General features: G+C 36.1%; 1 protein-coding gene across 4 annotated transcripts in view; it reads left to right on the forward strand.

The window, feature by feature from the left end:
- LOC137640109 (CREB-regulated transcription coactivator 1-like) overlaps window positions 1-13,413 on the forward strand; it is a 272,709-nt gene that overhangs the window by 223,419 nt on the left and 35,877 nt on the right. For all 4 annotated transcript variants that reach the window (XM_068372574.1, XM_068372577.1, XM_068372576.1 and 1 more), the window contains 3 exons: window positions 1,928-2,038; window positions 5,641-5,751; window positions 7,869-7,955. In XM_068372574.1, coding sequence (XP_068228675.1) covers window positions 1,928-2,038; window positions 5,641-5,751; window positions 7,869-7,955 — 309 coding nt within the window. The remainder of the gene's footprint in view (window positions 1-1,927; window positions 2,039-5,640; window positions 5,752-7,868; window positions 7,956-13,413) is intronic.

Consider the following 13,413-nt stretch of genomic DNA (forward strand, 5'->3'; position numbering starts at 1 on the left):
GCTGAATTATTTTTGTTCAACTTTTGGCTGTGATCAGATCAGCTGATGTCTAGTTCTCGCTCTCAAGAATATGAGCGTACGAATACAATAACCGCATTGTTTATACCATTTCTTAACTTATTCAAACCATCTATACAGTTAATAATACATAAGCACCAATGTCTTATAACCTATCATATTTATTGTTTAGTACATTTAAAACCATCATTCTCTCTCTCTCTCTCTCTCTCTCTCTCTCTCTCTCTCTCTCTCTCTCTCTCTCTCTCTCTCTCTAGGATACCTTTCGCTACCCCCCTCATGTCTTACATCTCTCTATCTCTCTAACAAATGAAATCTTTGTTGTTTCACTAAGTTCAGTTTTATTAAAAATCAAGCATGATTCAATTTTCCTTACTTCTCCAATCTCGCACCATCTCTATCATATCGAACGTTCTAGCAGTAAGCTAATTGTTCGATGACTTTAAAAACCGGCCTAGGACTTTCTTCTTCTTTTGCCTTTTTCCAAATGGTTCCATAATTGAGGTGGGTACAAGTTGACTTATAACTGCAGCTAAGAAAAGTATTTTGGATATGGAATGGACAATTATCTTTCGTAACAGTTTAAAATTATCGTAAATTACCATACTGTTAATAGCGGCTCTTTGCTATTGTTGATTAAACGTATGAAAAAAGTTTTCCCGCTTTGCTACGAATTTAGGAATTTATATGGATACGGTAAGTAAAATATTTGTAATAACAATGTTTACTAAATTATTTTAATATCAATAGTTATCACTTTGATCATGTGTGTTTAATGCGTTCGTTTGTTTATTATGATCGAAGATGGAGCGTACAGTAAACAAATGGAAGGTTTCCGTTTCAGGCGGCGTCATAAAGGAAAACGTTTTTTCATTTATTTCAAAGTTCTGAAAAAAATTAAGTACAGTAGAACAACATTGGTAATGACAAAATCATCATATAAAACTAACCTTTACACAGATGTTTAAACGTGTTCATTTCTTCGTTATGATGAGAGATAAGCGTAAACAAAACAATGGTCGTCATTTTTCATTGTGCTTTTTGGCGTGTTTAGGAAACTTGTGATATAAAATCTCCTTTATTTTGATAATTTAGGATTTTCAATGATACAACAAAATCCACTCTATACAGTGATGGTTTTGCTATTCACCAGTTGTCTTATACAATAGATATGACAAACATTAAAATTTGTCTGTATTTTGGGTCGTGTTATAACGGGAAATATACGGTGTTTACACACATCCTGGTTGTAACTTTAACCTTTTTTTCAAGTTATTAGAAGTTTAAAGTATATTAAATGTTTGATTTATTTACAAGAACAATTTGATATTATAAAATAATACAGTATAGTACATAGAAAGTATTGGAAAAGGGTGGTAAACACGTTTAAATACGCAAGTTGCTGGTTGCCATGGCCTAAATGTAATTATTTCTGTTCGGTGTGTTTCGAAATATGCGATTTTCCATTTATACGAGGTCATTGATCGACCAAATTTTCGCATAATTCGGGACCCTACTGTATGATTAAAGTTAGATAAGTAGTGTTTGGAAGCCATGTCTGAATGTATGAAGATGGTGTTGAGCCATGTGCACATTCTTGATGTTGATGTTGAGTGCAACTACATTGAGATGTATTCTAGAAGAGAATGGATTAAAAGTCTGTGATTTGCATTCAATAGAAAGTGGCAAGATGCTTTCAAATAGAAGTGTCCTAATATCTAGGAAGCAATAGTGTACATGACTTGATTTGTTTTGGAATTTCAATGCACTGATGATGAGCTTTTTTTTGTATACAGTATATATGAAAGTTTCGTGTATATAGATTCATCATTATTTAGTGGTTTAAATAAAATAAATGATTTCTGGTTGTGAGCAAATTATGTTCATACTCAAAATTTTCTTATTTCAGGGAATGACAGTTGATAACAGTAGCACAACCGTAGACACCCACTTGGCCAACTCTGGCTTTAATATTTATGGTCAACCTCTGTCTCCGAACAGTTCACATCCAGCCAGTCCGGTAAGTATAACCTGAGTAAAGTAAACTTTTATGGAATACATTTCCTGTGAAGGAGGAAGCATTGCATTAGTTGTAATATAAAGAAAAAGGTCTTTTTGAAATTATGTATATGCTTCTTGTTAGGGGAATAAGCAGATTTTTTAATCTGGAATTTAATTTGCAGAAATTTGTTGCTGGAATGTAAATGTTATCTTGAGTTAGGTAAAAGCTTATCACAATTGAGTAGTTATTAAGAGTAATGCATGTATGTTTGACCATTTTGCATTCCTTCACTTTATGCTAAGCTGGAAGAAAAATTGGATCATTGGTTGTCCTCTGCTTTTATGATTGAATATTCATTGTATTTGGGATACTGTACATTGTAATTTATCACTGGTGTGATAAGGTTAAAATGAAGAGTAGCTAGAATTATTTACTAAGCTTTTCGAATAATTTGGGTTCTCTGCCTATATCTTTTGATTCAGTGTCAGTTTATTAACAAGAATTATCAGTTTGTTGAAGCGTCCCATTATTCCCCGTAGCATTACTTCGTGACTTGCTTTTCTTCGATTTCCTTTGGGTGTCTTTTTAGCTGTCTAATTTCTTTATCTTTATTGCTTTAATATTCTCTTGTTATTCAAGTGTCTAGATAATGATTCTCCTCTTCTTTTCCACTCTGGTCTCTTTAAACTATACAGCAGTACCCTTCTTTATGTTTGTTCAGCATATGTCGGTTCTAACTATACAGTGCTTTCCTTAAATATTAAATACTAAAATTAAGTCCAACTTGTGTCACTTTTTCCCACCCTACGTAAGTTTTTAGGCCATAAAATGACACTTCAGTATTATACTGTAAAATACTGTACTTTATATGGGAGCTTATTAATTTAAGTATCTGGTTTCTATACAATGATATCAAGTTTAAATCACTTAATTGGACGATAATCAGACCTACGTCGAAAATCAAATTATGTTGAGTCTCATGTGTAGGCATATGGATTTAAATTGAAAAGATGTCATTGAGCGCATGGAGGTTTACAGTTGAAAGAAGGATTATAGTAAGCAGCAAGAGCTTAGAAAAAAATCTGAGGAATGATATCAGAATATCAAAAAGGATGAAAATTGTTTGTGATAGGGAAGTAGATAAAGTATTTTGTAATTGAGATGAAAAATGCTAAAGTAATGGAATTACAACAATAGGCAAAAGTTGAAAAATGGAATGATGAAAACGGTTCTGTACAGTACTTGGGAAATCTATTAAACAAAGAAAAATTATATTATCTGGAGAATACAGTAATTAATTGGGGATCGGTAGAGAACATAAATCGATAAGATGTTAAAAAGGCCAGGTGATAGAAATTGGAAATACTCCAAGGATGAATGGTCCCAAACATAAGAAAATATAATAAGGAATTGATGGAAATAGGAGAGCATGTAGATGTTGTATTGTTGATACTGTATTCAAAGAAGGCCAGGTATTGTAATGCAGGAAGTATAGAGATTAAAGTTGCTGCAGCATAATGAAATACTATTTGAGAAAGCAATTGAGTAACAGATGCAAAGAAAATAGTCAAAATCAACAATTGTCTGTTTGGCTTTCTGTCTGGATAATGAGAAGCAGAGAGCCAGATAATTTGGATTTAAAGAAACAACTAGAGGAGAAATACCATTAAAAAAGAAAGGGATTAATTTGAAAATCATTTGGTCTTCAAATGACAGTTAACAGCTCTGAGACTATTGATTAGGTAAGTAATGTGAGAGCAAAGGTTACTAGAAGACCTATTAAGTGATAACCCTATATTAAAACAAAATATGTAGACAGGAAATGAGCTTGTAGTTCATAAAAATTAGAATTATATTGAAATGGGCTCATATCAAAGTTCAAGAATAAGTTATGTTTTTTTTTTTTTTTTTCAACAGTAAAGGAAACTTTGAAGGCGTGCAGAAATAGAGGCCTCAGAGACCTGTTTTAGGATGCAGTTTATTAACATGAGAATTAAAGGAAGGAGCATTAAAAATGTTTAAAAGCTGGAAAAGGGAAGCGATGAAGAAAGAGTTAGCGTATTTTTAGCAAAGCAAAGCTCTTAGTAGCCAGAAAAGTTTTAAAGGAAAGGTTTTTGGGGGTGATTGTGGCATTGTGGACTTAGTTAAACAGGTGTGGTATCAAATCAAATGTAGCAGATGATGTCAGAGAGCCTCAGCTTAGTAAATGGGAATAAAATACAATAAGGAATTTTGGTGTCTAAACTACTGTATATAAGACTTACTAATTATGAAGTAATACCATATTGTAATGGATTGGAAGGCCTTGGGTTAGGGATGGAACATTTCCATTATCTTGGCAAAATACTGGATTGTGAAAATGATATTAACATGCCAGTAAAGAATTGGAACAACAGCTTAGATTTGGTGAGAGTGTATTGCTGACATGTAAACAAGACCTTCATTTCTGTATCTAGTAGAGACATGAGTACGATTTTGAAGGATGGAATTCGTGATCACAGTGCATTTGGAAGATCATGTTAGACATTAGAAAAGTTTCTTGATAATTATGCTACCCAAAGACTGGAAGGTAGATAGATCTGGAAGATGAAATTTTTTGGGGCATGCAGTGTTTAGGGTAAGACCATTTAATCATAAATGAGCGAGCTTAAGAAGTGCACAAGTTTGAAAAGAGGTGAGAGAACTCATCATATTTATAACTTTGCTGAGGAAAATGCCAATATATAAACATGGTGACAATGAGTTTACTTATGTGAATGTTTTGTAGCAATTTACAGCATTTCTGATGGAATTTAACCCTTTTACCCCCAAAGGACGTACTGGTACGTTTCACAAAAGCCATCCCTTTACCCCCATGGACGTACCGGTACGTCCTTGCAAAAAAATGCTATAAAAATTATTTTTTTCATATTTTTGATAATTTTTTGAGAAAATTCAGACATTTTCCAAGAGAATGAGACCAACCTGACCTCTCTATGACAAAAATTAAGGCTGTTAGAGCAATTTAAAAGAAATATACACCAAAATGTGCTGGAAAAAAAGTAACCCCTTGGGGGTTAAGGGTTGGAAATTTCCAAAAAGCCTGGGGGTAAAAGGGTTAACTTGTAAAGTGTTGGTAATAATGTTGTTTATGGTCTCATAAATCTGTGTTGATTGTACTGTATTTATTATTTATTTCAGAAGTTTTATATATTTTCTTTTCAAAATTTCAAAATTTTGTTTTTATTAGTTTTGTCACCTTTAGGCATTAGTAGCCTTTTTTTTTTGGCAAGTTCATAATTCCATTAAATTTGGTAAAACTTAGTTTTTCCTTATATCTTTTATTCTTATTCTGTTTCCTTCAACTTCTATTCAATCTAAGAATAGATTGCTTATGGGAAAAATATTTTTTCACAGTACATTACTGTATTACAATATAACAAAACTGTAGGCCAAGCAATCCTTTTAAGCTGTTAATGATTAATGAAAGGCTATTGATGCTATTATTTCATTCATATCCTCTTAGCTGAAGACATTTGTTAATGTAATGCTTACTAAGTGTTTTCCTTTAAATTTGTTATTGTATAAGTAAAGAAATAAATGTTACCTGTAACTTATGTGTGGCTACTTATATGTTTTAGGGAATGACGATAGATAATTGTAGCACAACAGTGGATACCCATCGGGCCAACTCTGGCTTGAATATCTTTGGTGCGCCCTTGTCACCGAACAACTCGCATCCAGCCAGTCCGGTAAGTAAACTGTTTCTTACTATTCTCTGGAGAAACAAGTTCTATTCCTGCTGGTAGCCTTACAGGGGAAAGGAGATATTACATGGTATGCAGTTTGCCTGTTCTTGATAATGTAACATTTTTGAAAACTGTGTCCTTACATTTTACTGAGAGTCAATGCTTTGACAGTAACCTAGTTAAATGTTTGTTTTGTGTATTTTTAGAAGTTGTTGTTTTGAATGTAGTTGTCAAGAAATTACATTTTTATTTAAGATGAGTTGCTGCTTCAGGATCCAGGTATTTATGTGTATGATGATGCAGTCTTTCAATTATCTTGGAAAATTAGATAGTGAGGAAGGAGTGGTATAGTTTTGTTATTTACTTGGATTGAAAGTTTGTTTTGGGAGTTTTCATGTTGATAACAGGAAAGGTAAGAATATTTTTATCATCCTCGAGCTTACTATTGATAGCCTTAGTGCACTGTAAAATAATGGAATAGATTAAATGACTTTTCTTACATGCAGTGATAAGAGATTGCTTGCATTTGACAACCAAAATAATTTTAAAAACTCTGGGTTACCTAGGTTTATAAGCTGGTCAAATTTTTTGTAAAGGGCCATTTCATTGCATTTGAACCTGCTGTTATGAGGTAGAAATTTTGATGTTAATATAGTATAGTGAGTGTTGTAGCTGTGCTTCTTTTGTTTATTTTGATTTTTCAGTAGGCTAAACAACCATGTTGCTTTATGTGTTATTTTTAGTAGTTATATTATTTGTGAAGATTACTTTCTTACTGCCTACTGTGAGGAAAAAAAAATATAGAACTTAATTTTAATTGCATTATGAAATAGTTTAAGAACATTTTGAGAGTAGACATTAATTCTATATTTTATTAAGAGTCAAAGTTATGCAGGGGATTCTTGATAAAAGAAGCTAGTTTTTATTTGGTTTATGTCCTATAATTATCAGGAATTGCTCACATTTTAACATTGGTAGATCATAATGTTTTATGTTATTATCAGTGGGTAATTTATTTTAAGGGATCTGTATTTTTCATTTTAAATATTTTGTTGTTAGACATGGTTCATATTATTATAGTTCATTTAATTAGTTTAGTTTCATGAGTTACATATTGGCATTATTGCATTTCATACCCTTTGCTGTATTTCTGAATACTGAAATCTATTAGAATTTATTTGAAAAGCAATTTGTTTATGCATAAAAAGGAGAATACAACTCCAGTGTTATTGGTTATGCAGTGGCGACAAATGCCCAAATAGAAAGGCTATAGGGCCTTTTTTTTTTGGATACTTTTGATGATAATTCATAACTATTTTATTATAAGATATATTTCCCTAATTTAATATGCATGAAAATTATTTAGCGAAAAGTAATGGGGACATATTTTGATAGTGAAAAGCAAATAAAAAATTTTTTTTCTTAGAAATTATTATTTTAAGTTTAATTTATATATTATTTTTAAAACACTAAATTTTATAACATTTATTTTACAGTTTCTATTTAGTACTGCCCCAACAAACCTGCAAACCAGGAGGGCTTACCAATTTTTTTCGGAGTTTCTTTAGAGAGTAAAGTTTTTTTTCATCGATTTGGTAACTGAATGTAATTTTGCCATGTTCATTGATGTATTGATGTTACTACAGACCTTAGAAACAGCCTGCCAAGAGTTACGGTTAATATTCATCCAACTTTCATTATGTTTGCAGGGTGTTGATATGAATGAATGGGAATGAACATAATGTGATTATGTAACCTCAGTTTTGGAGCTCTTATGTATTTTAGAAGCACGCATTTGTTTTGAGTTTCTTTTATTCATGTTTATTTAATTATGTAGATGATAAAAATTCACAAAATCCTTCTGATTATGAGTTTAGGCTGGCGGCTTTTAAGCTTCAGTCCTTATCCCTTTTCATCATCATCTTTTAAGTCTGAGAATAGATTAAAGATTGTATTTCTTTTGCAGTTCACCACTGTATTAATTCAACAAATACAGGTAAATGTGCTAGAATTTATGATAAGAAGCATTTTGGTCATGATAGGCAGCTCATGTCCTGCACAGATTGGCATGTGTGCACGAGTAGAAATTGTAATGCTTGTGATGGATGTATCATTTACAGAATCACCTCTCCTTCATGGATTATAGAAATCCTGTTAGCCCACAGCTTAGTCCACGAAGTTCGCCTGGACCCAGTCATACATTGCATGTAAGTAGGTCACTGTTTTTATGTTTTGATTTGTTATTTACTTTTTAGTTAGTGCTGGTAACTTATTAAAACTTTAGTTTATTGAAATTGATGAAAGAAGAAGCTTGAAGAGTTTGCTATTTATGTTTTGCAGGATTTGTATAGTGAGTAATTTAATACCAGTGATGGACTTATATTATTGTAGCTCTAAGTACTTGGAAGTTGCACTGTTTCAAAGTCCCCATCATATTCCTAAATATAACCGGGTTATGTAGTTACTGCATACATTATTCTTGTTATGAAAAAAATTTTATACATTGAAAATACCACAACTGCACATGATTCTTGGGAAAGATTTACAGAAATGGATAATTTCAATCTTCTAATAATATTTTTCTGTATTTCATTTATTTGAACAGATATTTTACTGTATTATTTGCTGAGGATTTATTTTCTGTTCGTGTTTCTCTAACTTCCATGCAGTACTTATAATTGATAAGAGATTGTTTCCATTTCTCGAGACAATGATTTGATATATATAGCATTAGATTTTAGGATTTTTATTATGGAAGTATTGGCAGTAATAGGGATAAGTTGCATTTATGTACAAGGATCATATTAAGAAGTTGAGAAAAATTCTCAAATAGGTAAAATAAAAGATTCTTGAAGATGAGGTAAGCATAATACAAATTTTTGGGTAGAAGTCTGCTGAGAAAGATCGAGCAAATTGTGCCTATATTTATTAATTCTTTTAAGATAAATATTTTTCTTTCTTTGGTGTTTTGTATTTATTAAGTTAGGAATAAGGATCTTTAAATAATATTTAAGAAAGTTTTAAACAATCCGTTTTGACATGTAAAAGGTAAGTAATAACAAGTCAAGTGCAATATGAATTCATTATATGAAAGCTGGACTGTTCCGGCACTAGATACAAATCTTACGCTCTTTACGGAGGAGCATTATTTCAGCGCTAACTGAAAACCCTTGTCAGATGTAACTACCCTCCGCTAGTTAGTGATAGGGGGTTAGCGGGGGTAACCGACCACTCCACTCACTCCAGCAGAAGTAAACACTGTCACTTTTTGTTTCAGCTCAGACGTGTACGACGCCTCCACTAAAACCCTAAATAAAAGATTTCCTTTATTTAACAACTGGCCTAAAAAGCAAAAAATATTCCTTTTTCATTTCTTTTTCTTCTCAGGTTTGACTACCCATGAGATCCGAGAAAGCGGGTTTGTCCTGGTAATGAAGGGCACTATTGCGGTACCTTTACGTCCAATGAGGAGACATGTCCTTATGTCTCTGCCCTGTGTGTAGGGGTCACACTTGCATGCAGGAGTCTCGTTGTTCAGTGTGTAGAGAGTGGTCGCCCTCCCAGTGGAGGAGATTTAGTAGGCGCTAGAGGGATCCTTCCCCTTCGAGGTTAACCTCGAAAAGAAGAAACCTCGCCATCATTCTCTGTCAACTTGGTCTCTGCTCCTGCTCGTTCATCTTCCCCAGGGAGTAGAACGAGTATAAGTGGCAACCATGTGACTCTGGGACAATCTTGCATGTCGGGGTTCTACGCTGTTTCCCCTAGAAAAACAGCACCGGCAGCCGCCATAGGGGAGTATCTCTCTGACGAAGCTGTTTGTCCTCTTTAGCTTTCCTTGGGGCTCAGATTCCCCATGCAAGGAAAGGTTGCAAGAGTTCTTGTGGTTGGGCACACGACAGGACCAAACATCCTCCCCAGCTATTAATTCTGACACCCCCCCCCACCCCCCACCCCGGGCTCTTGAAGTCTCAACTGAGTCTCGTCCCCTCTCAACTGTCTTGACCTCAGCTTCTGCTCACCCTGTTGTTCGCTCTGCTTTGGCAGGCGGATGTGAGCTGTTGCTGACAAGTACTCCTTGGAGTGACTTGTCCATGGGATCCCTTCAGGGGGAACCCAGTGTCTAGCTCTGGCTATGTCCCTAAGGCGGTTCTTGGAATCGCTCTCTTGAGTGAGTTCGCCCAGCCGGACATGAGATGAAGTGAACTGTCAGGAGGTCTGCCGCCAAATGTTGAACAACTTTCCCTTTCGAGGGAGAGTCGTTCTTTACCCGGTACTGTATAGGGTAATCATCCCTTACGAGAGAAAGATCCCTTTCGCCTGCTTCTGTTCAGAGCGCTCCCTGCCCACGAGGAGATTTGCCACCAGGAGCAAAAGTGGTTGATTGTCCCTCCTGCCTGCGGGAGAGACGGCCCTCTCCTGAGTGGTTGCCCTCCTGCGGGTTCCTCCGAAGGGCATTAGATTCGTCCATGCCGAGTTCTAGCTCATCAGAGCACAGCTTTTTAGAGGTGGACGATCATGGTGAGAGGCAATTGTCTGTGATCTCTCTCCGTTGTTGTCGTATCCATAGGACACAACATAGCGCTATGTGCTATGCATGGACAAGCTCTCGCGAGCTTACTCTATTAGGTTTTCCTTTTCGTAAGAAACTATCAAATTTGCTGCTTTTGTGTAAGCGCTCAGCAACCGCTTGCCCTTCCTTGGCTTTAGGGGAAAGGAAAGCATCGCACCCTTTTCCTTTCATGGAAAAGGTGAGTAAAAGAGTTTTCTGTCCAAGGCACGAGTTTAGCGCAGTGTTGTGCACTCGGTCATCTAGCGAAACGGCAGGGCGAGCTCTTCAGCCGGAGGAAGGCGTACACGCTATTAAGCTATTACTGTGCTCATTGCCCTTTCTAGCGAGTCTTTCCATCTAGACAAGGACACATTAAAAACTTTGTTTAGAACAAAGGCGAGTGCTACCTTGTCAGGGAGACCACCAATGCGGTCAGGTAGGCTCTACTGTATTTTGCAAGAGGAACAGCCTGTTCCCTCACAAAAGAGAGCAGGTTTTCCCTTACAGATCGGTCTTGCAATAAGACTTGTTGGGCGCTCACTTCCGCTGGGAAGAAGAGCACAAACAATGGTGCGAACTACCATTTTCTCTCCCCCCTTTCCATTCAACGAGAGCCCCAGTCAGAAACGTTAACGTTTTCAAAGGACACCCCTTGGTTTCTAAACCTTGAGGTTGGTATCAGGTTCAACCTCCAGTTCCCCGAAAGTTCCTTCACCCGGCACTCCTACCATCCCACTGGAATCCTCCCTAGGAAGGGAAGGCCCATCTGACCCTAGACACAGTAGCGATTCTAGGCAACCTCTTCCAAAAGCTTCAGGTATCTTCCAGGTACGGAGAGTACCTAAAAAACCCCGGCTTCTGCCGACCAAGACCCGGTCTGGGAAAGGCTAGAATTGATCCCTATTGTTCCTGAGAAGAAGAGAAGGAATTGGATGGCAAACATTCTCCCTCCTTGGGATAACGTACATCCTTGTAACAAGTAGGGGTTCGAGGTCTCCGAGGGAGTTCACCCACATGGACATCTATAGGTTTTCGCATATAGAAATGAGCCGGTCGTAACTCTCTTCCAAGGTGACAGAGGGTCCTCCTTCTCTGAAATTAATCATATATTCCCTAGTTTGCAAGTGGTTTGGTTTTCATAAAGGCCTTGGAGCATGTGATGGCCTTCTTACAATATCCAATGCTGTACAGAAATCCCTTGATTGTGGTCCGGAAGTTTGTATGATTGGCCTTGATTTTAGTGCTGCCTTTGACCGTGTTAATCATGAGTCTTTTGTTTTCAAATTCAAACAGTTGGGAGTTGTTGGGTCGTTTCGTAGCGTTATAATTGAATATTTAAATAATAGATCTCAAAGAGTTGTTGTTGATGGGCACCATAGTGAGTATTGGAATGTGATATCTGGTGTTCCACAGGGTTGTGTTATTGGCCCATTACTTTTCATATTATATACACATGACATGTGGTTTGGCCTAGAAAACAAGCTTGTTGCCTATGCAGATAATGCTACTCTCTTTGCATCAATTCCATCTCCTGAAGGTAGACCTGGGGTTGCTGAATCCTTTAATAGAGATCTATTTAAAATTAGTGCATGGTGCAAATTATGAGGTATGAAGTTAAATCCTAACAAAACTTAAAGTATGATTGTAGGTAGGTCAAGGACAGTGGCTCCTCAACATTTGGATCTCAGCATTGATAATGTTTCTTAACTTTGTATGACTTGAAATTTCAGGCGTAATTCTCGACAGCAAATTTACTTGAGAAACACATTAGGTCTGTGTCTTCTTCAATTGCACAAAAAATTGGCTTATTGAGAAAGTCTTTTAAGATTTTTGGTGATCAGTCTATTCTGAAGAATTGTTTTAATTCTTTCATTCTTCCTTGTTTTGAGTATTGTTCACTTGTCTGGTCTTCAGCTGCAGAATCTCATCTTAATTTGTTGGACAGGAACTTACAGTGTATTCAATTTCTTATTCCTGATCTAGATATTAATCTTTGGCACTGTCGTTCAATCAGTTCATTATGCATGTTGCCTAAGATTTTTCATAATTCTGACCATCCTTTATATTCAGATCTTCCTGGAAAGTTCCATCCTGTTCGTAATACTAGGCACACAGTCAATTCTAATAGTCACTCCTTCTCTGCCATGAGGCTTATTACTACACAGTATTCTAGTTTTATTCCAGTTCTGGAATGATCTTCCTAATCGGGTAGTTGAATCAGTAGAAATTCAAAAGTTCAAAGTTACAGAAAATGTTTTCATGTTGAACAGGCTGACATAAGTCTTTTTTAGTCTATAAAACGGGGGTAAAAAGTATGTATCAAGAAAGGTTGAAAATGGCATATGACGCAGTGAAAAGTAAGAGAAACTGGTAATTTATAGGAGGAGTGGAAGTTAGTAAAAGAAAATTTTGTTGGGATTGCAACTGATGTGTGTGGCAAGAAGTTTGTTGGAGGCAGCATGAGGAAGGGCAGTGAATGGTGAAATGAAGGAGTGAAGGTAAAAGTGGAAGAGAGAAAGAGGGCTTTTGGAGAATGGCTACAGAGTAATAGTGTAGAGAAGTATGAAAGATATAGAGAGAAAAATGTGGAAGTAAAGCGCAAGGTAAGTGAGGCAAAGAGGGCAGCTGACCTGAGATGAGGTCAGGGATTGGGGTATTCATATGAAGAGAATAAGAAGTAGATTTTTGGGCTACAGCCATGTCGTCCTGATGGAAGGTTCCTATAAGTAGCTTCCAAGGGATATTTGAACTACAGTGATATTCCCAGAGAATTTACCTTTAGGTCTCCAGAATTCTAACTCCTGGCGCGAATATCCTTAGAATTTCTCTTAAGGATATCGCATAAATCAGGGGACGTATATCTTGATACGACACATAGCAATCTTCACCCCGAATAGCGTTTTCGCCTCGGGGGAAGAGTGGCAAATTAGAAGGGGAGCCGTTATCAAGGTTACCCTTCCTCCCATACTACTATTGAGTATCTAGATGGCGGTTATTCCTATTTTTGTAGCGAATCCGCTCGGTGGTGTTCCCTGTTGATCTAATCTTTTTGATTGATTTTGTGAGGATTATTATGCAATCTCCAGCTTCTTTCGCCTCTGGAAAGTTGAGTATTT

Source organism: Palaemon carinicauda, chromosome 4 (genome assembly GCF_036898095.1).
Source record: "Palaemon carinicauda isolate YSFRI2023 chromosome 4, ASM3689809v2, whole genome shotgun sequence".
Taxonomy (NCBI): Eukaryota; Metazoa; Arthropoda; class Malacostraca; order Decapoda; family Palaemonidae; genus Palaemon; species Palaemon carinicauda.